Raw genomic sequence first — 12,236 nt, 5'->3', positions numbered from 1 at the left:
TGCTCTCAAAAAAAAAAATAAGTTAATTTTTTTTTTTTTTTACTGTTTGTTCATGAGAGAGAGAGAGAGAGAGAGAGAGAGAGAGAGAGAGAGAGAGAGGCAGAGAGAGAGGGAGACACAGAATCAGAAGCAGACTCCAGGCTCTGAGTTGTCAGCACAGACCCTGATGTGGGACTTGAACTCATGAACCATGAGATCATGACTTGAGCTGAAGTCGGATGCTTAACCAACTGAGCCACCCAGATGGCCCCCAAAATAAGTTTTTTATTGCAATGAAGTCCAATTTATTGATTTTATTTTCTTCTGAAGTTCATGCTTTTGGCACCATAGACTTAAGAAATCTTTGCCAAAATGAAGGCCATTAAGATTTTTCCCTTCTGCCCTCCAGAAGTTATATGCATTTAACTCTCACATTTAGGTCTACTTTCTTTTCCAAGTTAATTTTCATAGATGCTCTATAGAGGCATGGGTCAAAGGGTCATTCTTTTGCTTGTGAATATCCTATTTTCCAATCACATTTGTTAAAAAACTATCCTTTCCCTCATCAACGTGCCTTATTAGTATCTTTGTTGATCTTTATGCCTGTCTTGATGCCGGTACCACTTGTTTTGATGACCCTTGCTTTACAATAAGTCTTGAAATCAGCAGCATGAGTCCTCTGACTTTGTTTCTCTTTTTGACAATTTGAGTGGGACAGTTTGGGTTGAGTGGGACTACTTTGCACAGTGTATCCCAGGCCCCTGCCCATTAAGACCAGAGTGTTCACAATCATTGTGATGATCAAAAGTTTCCCTCATCATAGTTCCACATGTCCTGATTAGGGTCAGTACCATCTCCACCTCCCAAAGATAATCTCTTATTCAAGGGAACAATAAGCAGATGAACATTAGTAATGCTACATGATAGAGGAAAACAGAGCAAACCCTTCCAGGTTCTGAGGAAATTGATTTTTAGTCTCGAAATCTATACCCAGCTAAACTGTCAGTCAAGCGGGAGGGCAAAATAAATACATTTAGACACCCAAAGACTCAGAGACCTTCTGACAGGCTATCACTGGGAGAATTGTTAGAGGATGTACCTGGCAAAATAAAAAAATGATTCCAAGAAAGAGAATACATAGGATCCAAGAAACCATGGACCCAATCCAGAAGTGTAATGCCAAGAACTCTCCAATGATAGCCATGTAGCAGGCCAAGGAAGCAGCCAGCCCAAATTACAACAGTGAATCAGAGAGCTCTCAGAGGAACGTTTTTAAGAAGAAAAATGAATATGCTGCAACTGATGGTAATATTTAAAAAGATAGATGACCTTACTGAGAAGCTGAATGTGGATAATAATAGTGAAAATGAATAAATAATCATAATAGGCTTATTCCCGTTTCCTCCTCCAAATTTTTGTTACCTGTATTTTCTTTTAAATGCATAGCTACATCTTTTTCTGTGAAGTTCATTGTAAACTATTTGGCCCTGTATTTATATAATTACAATATTGGAAAAGCCAATTATTGGCTTTTCAGAGTTTAGAATCGATATGTATACAAAGCATGGAGACCTTAACTAGAATTATGGAACAGCATGTAAACCCCACAAATCATAAACAGGTAAAAGTCATGGTGTACAGACAAAGTCAGTGTTCTTACCTGGGAAGATCATAAGAGACACCTGGACAGCTAAGTGTCTTGCCCAGAAGAGAGGTCAGTTTTCTCACAACACTGGGGTCTAGTAGTGGGGATCCAAGCCAGGGATACCCTAGCATGTGGCAACAGACCTTATCGTAAGGCAGGTCTTGCTGGACCATCTTCCAAGGTCGAGCCTACATGACCTTGTACGTAAGCATTTCAGTCCCCCCAGCCATTTAAGGAATGTGGGGGTGCGGGACACTCTCTAGCTTGGAGCAGGGTGGAGGTGTCCATGGAGACTTCTGTGGTGGGAATCCTTGCTCTCAGCTCGCAAGTCCTTTGACCCAAAGGCGAAACTCTTCTGCTGGCGCCTTATTATTACCATTAGGTTTCTGCTGAATCTCAAACAGGCCAAGCACTTGTTACAGCTTCTGCAATGCCTCGTACCTCGTCTGCACTGCCATGCATGCCTCCCCCTAGCTCCACGTTCACTGCAGTCTGGTGGAATTGGCCGTGGTAGGAGCATTTACATGACAAAGATCAGCAAATGCCACAGACAGTGCTTTCTTCTGATTGTCCCATGCTCACCCAGCACGCCACTGCACTCCTCCAGGACTGGCCTCATGATTCAGGGGGCTCAGCGCAAAATTAAAATGCTCGGCCTCTTGTCCAAAAATTAAGACCATTAAGATGGTGACACGGGAGCGGGCCCTGCCTGACTGCCCAGAGCACACACCCGCCCACCCTACTCGTCAGGGTCTGTCTTCACAGGGGCGCTCCAGGAGAGCAGGGCTTGTCTGTCACGCACAGGGTCCCGAGAGCCTGGCCCGAGTCATTGCTCAGTGACATTAGCAAACTGAGCGACCAGGTGATGCGCTCTGAGGAAGAGGCCTTTGGGGGAGGGGGCAGCCTTTGTTGTGGGTGTGAACCTGCGTGTGAACTGGGAGCGCTGGTGTACATGGCCTCATTGCTCGTGACAGACTCTCTTGTAACCACCCGTGTCAGGGATTTGGCACTGACTGGAACGCCCCAGAGTGCCAAGAATGGAGGTCAAGGAAAATGAGTAAGACCGAAGGCAGATGGCAAGTCAGCCATGCCTCACTCCCTTCACCTCTCCCATTGCCTGAGGCCGAGGAGCTCAGTGATAGCAGCTGGGAGGAGCAGAGAAATGCATCGCGAAACTCGCCATCATTCCTGCCACCCATGGGTGTTCTCTTTATGCTCCGTGGACATCTCTGTTTGGTTCGGGGGGCTGGGGGTGGCAGGTCCGGAAGGAAAGGGTCCTGCCTAGTCCCGGGGTATAGGTGCAGGTCCCCTGAGGCCCCCATGGTTGCAGGATGGCCTGGCCTGGCAGCGCCTGGGAGGCACGGATGGAGCCTCATCTGCTCAGGGTCTCCAGCACCCACGAGGGCCTGGCACTGTGGGGTGGAGAGGGGGCAGGTTTCGGAGAGCAGGGAGTCAGTGTGGAAATGGAGAGGATAGGTCAGCTTCCTCCTGGAACCGCTAGGAGAAGCCTCTGGGTTGGGGCTGGGAGAGGGGTCCACCACTCCATCTCCTCACCGCCATCCTCACTGCCATGCACCAGGATTTAGAATTGAATTTCCTTCCCTCCCCAATACTGGCAGAGGCCCCACGCCTGACTCTGGGGTCAGGTATCCCCCCCCCACCCAGAAAGTCAGGAGAGGCTGGGGGCACCTCCCTTTTTGGGAGGCTCTTGGCATATTTCTAAAATGTAGAAACATTAAAATAGGATTGCAAAGACGTTGGTATATTGTAAATGTATAGACTGAAGTGACAAACACTTTTTACACATACACACACAAGTAGAGTGTAATATTGTGTTCTTCAGAGGATAATCACAGGATTTAGAAAAATAATATTAATTTCTAGACCACTGCAAGTGCAGGACTGTTTAAAAAGAGTATTAATTTCTAGAGGACTATTATTGGTCTAGTAACAAGAGCCAAGTTTAAAGTTAAGTGTTGAGAGTTTTCATTCACCATGGTGTGGGTATAACCTTATCCTGATGTAATAGTTCTTGAATTTGAGGACCCAAATAAATGGGGCCCTTCTATTCTCTCCCTCTCCATAGGCCGTGGCCAGGGGGTACCCACGGAGGGCTTAGGACCTTGGAACTCCATGCAGGGACCATCCTCTCCTGGAGGTAGAGAGATATCAACAAACATGGGTATGGAATATCAAGAGTCAGCAAAGCCAGTGCAGTGAGACCCTTAACAAAGAAAAAAATACCATCAAATGTACATTATAACAGAGTTTTAGAGACTTATGAGATGTAGCTAAAGCTTCACCCAGAGGTAAATGTATAGCCTTAAAGGCATTTGCTGCAAAACAACAATGGAAAGAACCTAACTCCTCAAGCCAAAAAGATCGAAAAATAGGTTTAGCTCGAAGGAAATCTGGAGTATGAAAATAATAAAGATTACAAAAAGTAAAGAACTAGAAAACAGTGCTGAGGAAACAGCAGCTGGGAGGCAAAAGAAGTTGCCCAAGGTCTCGATGCCAGTGTCTGGGTGGGTGTTTGCCCTACAGTCCCATGGGCTCCCAGAACTCGAGGTGCCTTTGGAATGACCATGCCTGAATCTTGGTGGCTCGTCCACGTTGACATCTTGGAGGCATCAGGGCCACCAACCCGTTAGAACGCAGAATGGACGACGGTCTAGGAAACTTGTAGAGGTCTGCAACCAAACAAACCCGGCGGTTAGGAGACCGATGTTTTTAAAAATTCAAAGTTCTTCTGAATTTATTAACTATTTTTCTACTCACCCCGAAAATCGTTTGCTGATGGCAATATGAAGATATATTTTGCCGAATTTCTTTTTAAATTAAATGTATACATCAGAGCGGCTGGGAGGGGGCGGGTGATGAGGCGGTAGTGGTTCCCGCGGGGCGCGGGGCGCGGGGCGCGGGGCGCGGGGCGCGGGGCGCGGGGCGCGGGGCGCGGGGCGCGGGGCGCGGGGCGCGGGGCGCGGGGCGCGGGGCGCGGGGCCCGGCAGGCGGCGCCCTCCCTCTCGCCTCCTCCCGCGCTGGCCGCTCCGGCTCCCTCTCCCCCTCGCGTCGCAGCCGGCACTTTGCAAAACTCCTCGCTTGCCCGCGGCGGCCGCAGCTCCGCGCCCTGCCCGCCCCGGCGCGTCCGTGGGGCAGCGGGCGGCGGCGGAGCGCGGCGGCGCGGGGAGCGCGAGGCGCGGAAGCGCCGGGGGCGGGCGCCGGCGGAGGCGGGAGCCGAGGCGGGGCCGCGCCAGCCCCGCGCCGCCGCGCCCCCCGGGCCGAGCCCCGCGCCGCGCCGCGCCGCGCCGCCGTCCCCACCGCGCAGCCATGGCCGCCCCGCCGCCGCCGCCGCCGCCGCCCCGCCGCCCGCTGGCCTGAGGCGCTGCCGGCCGCCGGGCGGGGGCCATGGCCAGCGCCGCCGAACCCCCCGGCAAGGCGGCCGAGTACCTGCAGGAGCTGACCCGGATCGTCGCGGCGCAGCAGGAGCTGCTGGCGCGCCGGCGGCGGCGCATCGAGGAGCTGGAGCGCCAAGTGGCGCGGCTGAGCCGCGAGAACGCCGGCCTGCTGGAGCGGCACCGGCGACACCTGGCCGCGTGCGCCCGCCGCCCGGACCCCAGCCCCGGCGCCGGCCCGCAGCCACTCGGCGTCATCCCGGAGCTCGGCTGCCGCCGCGACAAGTAAGCAGGCACCGGGGGCGGCGGGCGTGTCGACGGTGCGCGAACTTCTTGGGGAGGGGGCCCGCTCCCCTCGGGGCTGGGCGGGGAGTTGGGCGGAGGCGGGGAGAAGCCCGTCCAGAGGGCGCGCCGGGGGACCCCCGACCCGGGGCTGGAGCTCGGGCGGGGACCGGGTTCCCTGGGAAAGAGGTTCTGGGGCGCTGCCTGGCGCTTTCACCGGCCCGCTCTCCGAGGACGGACGGCTCCGGACTCGGGCTCCAGCGACCCCCGAGGCTCGGTGGCGGGATCGGCCTCGCTACGGGGTGCTTGCTGTCCGCGCGCAGAACTGGGGCTCTGGGTAGTGGGGCCAGAACTCCTGACCCGGAGAGCCCGAGACCCAGTGGGAAGGGGGTGCGGGAGGCGCAGATCCCGCCCTCGAGCGGGCCTGGGTCACTCGCGGGTCACTGTCCCTCCGGGAGGGACCGTATACTCCCTCTAGCCGGAGATGAGCGAGCCTCTTCCCTCTGGACGCCTCCGTCTCCTCCTTCGCGGCCCGGGGGTTATAACCCGCCCGCCTCACCCTGGGATTACCCCTGGCTATTTCAGACCAAGGATTAAGCGGGGGACAGAATGGGGGCGGGATTGCCCGGCCGCGCTGGCCCCAGGCGTCCCGGGGTGAGCTCGCAGCTTGCGTGCAGCAGCCCGTTCGCTTTCCAGGGTTGCCCAAGTCGGGTGCGGGGCTCCTCTCCGCAGAAGTCCGGGTGCCTTTCTGGGGAGAGACAGGGGGCACGGGGGCTTCAGGTGACTCCAGGGTTGGATTCCGGGGTGCTGTGAGCCTGTCTGCCCTCTCCGTCCTTCTGTCTTTGGGACCACCTGGCCACACTCCATGGTTTGGACCCGGGGCAGAGGAGAAAAACACTATGTTGGGGGGGGGGGGGACGGAGGGAGGAAGGAGGATGGTGATCAGTAGCTTCAGGAAAGGTTTCCCTGGGAGGCTGGGGGTAGGCAGGGATGATGGGGGAGGAGTTGACCCTGACTCCCAAATCCTGCTGGGGGTGGGGGGGGAGGGGCTCCTGATTCCCAGAGTCCAGGTACAGCCATCTGAGACCTGGTATCTCCCCCACCAGGAGCAGCTGTGCCAGGCTGTGGTGGTGGGACAGAGGACCCCTGCCTGTCACCCTGCTTCCTGCATGGGTTCTGGGCAGTGCTTCTGGGCTCTTGTGGGCTCTGAAGAAGGAGGGTTGTGAGGGTGAGGTCAGGGCGTGGGTCAGCCTCATGGCTCTGGGGTGGCAGGCCCACTAGCAAACTCCTGCTTTCTCTTTATCCTGGGAAGGTTTTGCAAGGCGTGTGGATAGCTCCTAGCTGGTGTCAGCGAGAGAAAGCAGAGAGACCCTGCTCCCTCCGTGCGCCCCACCCCTGGCTCTCTGGTGTCACTCAGGGGTCACTCAGTCCCTCCCACAGTGGCTGTGGGTTACTTGGTGCTATTGCAGGAGACCGAGCCCCGTGCCCTCATGCAGGGACTGAAAGAAAAGCTGGGGATGGCCCAGGTGAGGTCCTCAGCAGCTCAGGGAGGCGACACACAAGGGCAGGGACGCACGGTCCACTTTCACAGGCAACAGTGACACACACTGTTGGCAAATGCCTCCCAGCACCGTCCTGGGGAATGCATTCCTTTCTTCTCTTCAGAGTCACCTCTGGTGACCAAGAGGGAGGATGGAGACTGTGAGTCCTGCTTGCTGTGGGGAATCCCCAGCGTTGCATCTGGGCGGTGGCCTTGGAGGGGGGAGCTGGGGATGTGGGTGTGGGGTTTATTTCACAAGTCCCCAGCTCTGTCACACTGGCTTCCCTCCACTGAGATACAGCCAGAGCCTGTGATGGCATCCCCTTTCAGAGGAACCGCAACCAGTCAAGTTCTAAGTCAACTTGAATGTGCACACCAAGTGCCTGGGGATCCTGCTAAAATCCAGATTCTGACCAGTAGGCCCAGGGCAGGCACACAAGCTCCCAGAAGCTGTGGATGCTGCTGGCCCCCAGAACGCACCGTGACAAACGAGACTGTGTGGCACCAGCATATTAACAGAACAGTTTGGTCCCTCGAGATGGAGCACGCCGGCCCATTTCTAGCATCCACTGCATGTCCCAGCCTTTTGGGAGGCCACCTCCCTCCCTTCATAGGAGGCTCTTGGGGGGCCGTGGTATCATACGTGCCTTCTCGCACCCTTGGGATTCTGGGTCACTGGACCGTGTAGGGGGAGTGAGCTGAGGGCTGCTTTTCCACACCTGGTTTTGACGTGCCCACCCACTGTCCATCTATGTAGCAAAATGATCTATGCCTGAGGAGCATGTTTAACCAACCCCCTTGAGAGCAGCCAACTTTTATGAAGTGTCTACTGTGTGCAGAACTGTTAGTGATGTGCTTGGAGACACAAAGGCAAGGGCAGAGAACAGAGGAAGAGGAGAAGGGGACACGTGCAGACTTGGGACCGATGGCCGGCTCTCAGCCAGTGACCATGGGACAAGTCATGCCTCCTCATTTAGCCTCAGGGTTTTTTTGTTTTTTGTTTTTTTTTTTGTTTTTGTTTTTAATGCACACAAAGCAGGGACGATCACAGCTGCCTCCCATACTTTTTCTGAGGGTTAAGGGAGGATAATGGGCATGGAGGAAACTGGTATACAGTAGGTGCCTAATGCATTTCAGATTCTTCCTTTGTCCATCGGTTTCTCCGTTCTTTGAGGCCCACGGTGCCCTGGCAGGAGGTGAGTGAACTTCCTGACAACCTGCCTGAGACCCCCTGGGGCCCGGTGCAGGGGGTGTGGAGCTAGAACGGCTGTCCAGAACTCGAGGGCAACTTGGGGTTGGCCACCTGGGATGGAGCAGGGAACACCTGCGCGTGAGCTTCCCGAGGCGACGGGCAGTGCAAGACCACAGCGTCAGGATGACTTCCTGCTGGGGCACTTGGCTCCACCTTCTCCCAGTGCTGGTGCACCCACCAGTGGGCACTGCCCGTGCCGGCTCCCAGGCCCTCCTGCCTGCAGACAGGGGTCCTTGTAGGCAAGGGTGCACAGAGCGTGTCAGGCTAAGGCACGCCTGGCTACCCATTTCTTCAGCAGCCGCCAGCTGCTCTGGCTGGAGTCAGGAGCCCTTTGGCCCCCGCCACCACGTGGACAGGCTGCACCTGCGTATCCAGAAGGGAGAACAGATAGATGCAGGGGAGAGACCACTGAAAAGGCTCATCCTGGGACAACAGTGATCTCGTACCACCTCCCCCGAGCGTGGTAGATACTCTCAAACCCCAAACTTGAAACCCTTCCTCGGAAGTCCTCTGCTGGAAGATACCATCGTGAGTTTCTCAAGTTTGGGGACAACGGGAAGATGACAGGAAAAAAAAGAGGGTAACTTTGTTTCCGTTGGATTATTTAGTTGACGTTTTTCTGACATCAGAATTCATATCCAGTGTTTAGCGGGCTACGTTCTCATGATGTTTCTAGGACTGTTCCCTCCCACTAGAGATTGGGGTACATAATAGACACTCAACAGATACCTGTTGAGTGGATGAAGGTAGGCAGGATTGATTAGAACTGCTGTGTTTTCCTTTCCAAAGTCAGCTTGAACTTGAGCCGGCCCCACTGACACGGAGCCAGATTTCTGGTCAGCAGGGATGAGGGCATTATGGCTACATGCACTGAAGGCCTCCCATGTGCCCCGCACTGCTGCGGGCGTGTGCATGTGTCAGTGCGCTGCATGGGCACGGCGCTACCACGAGGCAGGAACGGCTGCTGCTCCCATTTTATGGATGCGGAGACTGAAGCTCAGAGGTCATGTGACTTACTCAGGTTCTCCCACCCCCTAGTAACGGAGCCGGGATTGGGGCTCAGGTGGCCTGGCTCTAGCCCCCTGCTCTCACCCACCCCCCAACAGCCCTCCCTGCTGCAGAATGATCAGGCGACCCTCCCCCTGCCGGGATCCTGCGTGACTCCTAGTGCCAGAGGAAGCCCAGCATACGTGGCTTTTGTCCTGCCGTGTGGGATCCCATCACCGAGTCCGGGCCCTCAGCATCACCCGAGGTGGCAGTGAGTGGGGCAAGGGTTGAGCGTGGTGACCCCTCCCAGCCTCCGATCTTCCAGAGTCTCCCGGCAGACATAAACACCAGCCTGCAGAGGTTGGAGAGAGGGCCCTGTGAAGCGGCCTCCCTCGCTTTCCCGTCCCCTCCGGCCCTCAAGAGCTGTCACATCACTCCGAGAGGACGTTTTGCTGAAGCTCTGAGTTGGTGACTCACTCTGGGGGAGGCTTCCAGTGGCATTCAGTCTCTGTTGACTTACCAAACGAGCGCTCTCCCCGGGTCTGTGGTGACATTCGTGGTGATGGTGGTGTAGCAGTTCAGAGGGAAGCTTAAGGGTGGCCAGCGGAGAGAGGGGGTGGCAGGCAAGAAGTCACTGACGCAAGAAGCTGTACTCGGGAGGGTCCCGGCAAGACGCCTCTGAAAGCATGCGGTTCTGTTCTTCAGGGTAGCTGGAAGTACCAGACCTGAGCTTCAGGGTCTGAAGCCCCGAGAACCTTCTGTCCCTGTCTCCTTTCCCCCCTCTTAGCAGAGAGTGGGAACTGCGTACGGGCTGAGAGAGGCCTCAAGGGTTTTCCTGATCTGAGAGGGCGGCGGAGAAGGTGGCCGAGGGAGATACTGTGTTCACGGCTTCGTGAAAGAATGTTCTTGTTCTCCCGGCCAAGATAAAGCCGAGTACCCAGTGCCGGGGAGGATGTCCCCCGGCCAGCACGAGCTAGAACATGCTCAGAGAAGCTTGTCCTGGTTGGGCAAAATGCATTCAGCTCCGAGGGCGCGGGGTTAGGCGCTCTGAGTTTTCCAGCAGATGGTAGAATCCGCAGAAAGATGAGGAAGAGCGTTTCTCTGAAGTTCTCCCCCAGCCGTCTGACAAGCTAAGCAAATTATGATTTTACAGCCTGGAAGATAAATCGTGAAAAGCTTCTTTATCTGGCTAGGCTTGGGAAAAAACAGGGAGCAGTACCGTGCGTGTTCTCGTTCCCATGTCTGTTTCCCCCTCGGCTCTCTGGGTTCAGGCCTCCCGGAGCCTGTAGAGATCTCGGGGCTGTGCCGTGGGGGGGGGGGGGGGTGAGCATCGGGAACTTGGGGGCATCGGCATTTTTTGTCAGCTGGGTGGCTACTAGTCAGCTGTTTTGTCTGTGACAGTGTTTTGACAGCTGATCGTGGTTTTTGTTCTTTGCTCGCTGTTTGTGTAAGAAAGAGCGACGCTTTGCCTAACTTGGGAAGGGCACCATTCTGAGCTTGTCAGGGTAAGTGTCATCTGAATAATTGCCACAGAGCAGCAGAAAAAAAAAAACAAAACAAACAAACACAGACAAGCTGGGTGTTCAGCAAGAACTGGGGTGGGGAAAGTGCACTGACCTAATTGAAGCAGAACAGAAGCGGCGGATGAGGCCGAGAGGCGGTCCGGGGTCGCACTCGTGGCCTGGAAGTAACTTGGGCCTCGACCTTGCCACTCCCCACCCGGTGCAGACCCAGGCCAGGCCGTGGCTGACACGGGCCCGGCTGTGAACCAGACTTTGCTGAGTGGCAACATCAGTGAGTGGCCTTTGGAGTCTGAATCCTGAGCCTCCGTAGGGTTTATATTTCCAGGAGGATATGCCAGACCAGTTATTGTAAACGCCGAGTGCTTCTGTTTTAAAAGGTGAGGAGCTGCAGCCTTGAGTTTTTCAAATGTGTCCCCAACCCCAGCTGCCCTGGCCTTGCTCTCAGGACCCTCTAGGCCGCCCAGTGACCAACACCTGAGCAGTTAAGCCCTGCTCCAGTAGCCAGTGTGCAGGAACCCCGTCCTGCCTCAGCCACCTCCCAGCAGCGCGGGCTTTCCAAGTAAGGCAAAGCGTTGCCCTTGGCCTCCTGAGGCTGAGTATCTCCCTCCTCTCCCATGTAAAGTGGGGGAGGGCTGCTTCTGTTTGGTAAGATCAGAGTCAGCTGATAGCTGGTAGCTCCAGGGGCAAGAACAGCTAGCATACTGAGATTGCTTTTGAGGGTTGTTTTCCCTAACGTTTTATTACGAAAATTTTCAAATATGCAGAGAAATGGAAAGAACCGTACAAGGCAGAACACCCTCTCAGCTTCCGCAATCGTAGTTTGTTGTACTCTTCGCTGTATTACATGCCTGTCCATTCTTGAGGGTATTCGGAACCACGCTGATGGAGAACGAACATTTATGGAGCGCCTGTTGTATACCAGGAACAGGCTGAACAGTGCACACGTGCTTTGCAGTCTGCATGTCCTTTCATTCACGAACTGTCGAACACTCGGGCACCTGAGCCCGATTCTTGTCCTTGATCCGGGCAGCGCCCCCACTGCCTCTACTTGGACACCCTTGAACAGGGACATAAGCCTGTAAAGAAGGTTGCGGAGATATCGGGCCGGGTAGGAAGTGGGGTCTAGTGGTGTGGCGCCCTAGAGCCGGAAGCAGATGGCCGCCCTCGGGCATCAACAGAGGCTTCCTGGAGGAGGTGACATTTGAGCTAGAAAGAGGAGGAGGAGGAGGATATCAAGCCAGGGACACAGCACATGTAAAAGGGGAGGCGAGAGGCACCTGGCAGGTTTGGAGGGTGGGAGGTGCTATATGGCCACGCCAGGCCTGTGAGTGGGAACAGCTGGGCCAGGTGAGGTCCAGACAGGCAGGGACCAGCCCCGGGGCACCTGCTTAGGGCCTAGATTTCAGCCGGGTGTGGGGGTGGGCTGGTGAACAAGACCGGCTCCCCCCTGCCAAGCTGTGCGTGCCGTGTCTGAGCCCTGCGTGTGAAATGCTTGCCTTTCCTTCTGGGAGGAGGCGAGATTCACAGAGCAGCAGGACAGAAATCCTGGGTTATTTTGCGCCTAAACTTAGAATGCTCCGATTGTAGTCAAACCGCGGTAATAACTGAGCCCGTTCCTCTGTGTCTCCATTGACGC

The 12,236-nt window shown here is 55.5% G+C and overlaps 1 protein-coding gene across 4 annotated transcripts in view; it reads left to right on the top strand.

Annotated features, from left to right (window-relative positions):
* The first annotated feature begins 5,022 nt into the window (after nt 1–5,022).
* The window catches only part of IQSEC1 (IQ motif and Sec7 domain ArfGEF 1), a 404,132-nt gene continuing 396,918 nt past the window's right edge, over nt 5,023–12,236 (top strand). The window contains exon 1 of one of the 4 annotated variants that reach the window (XM_058725835.1): nt 5,023–5,301. In XM_058725835.1, the coding sequence (XP_058581818.1) occupies nt 5,030–5,301 (272 nt within the window). In that variant the 5' untranslated portion in view covers nt 5,023–5,029. The remainder of the gene's footprint in view (nt 5,302–12,236) is intronic. The other 3 variants (XM_058725840.1, XM_058725841.1, XM_058725843.1) reach the window with 3 other exon arrangements.

The sequence above is a fragment of the Neofelis nebulosa genome, chromosome 4, assembly GCF_028018385.1.
Source record: "Neofelis nebulosa isolate mNeoNeb1 chromosome 4, mNeoNeb1.pri, whole genome shotgun sequence".
NCBI classification, from domain to species: Eukaryota; Metazoa; Chordata; class Mammalia; order Carnivora; family Felidae; genus Neofelis; species Neofelis nebulosa.
This window is presented reverse-complemented; position numbering and strand designations above follow the sequence as displayed.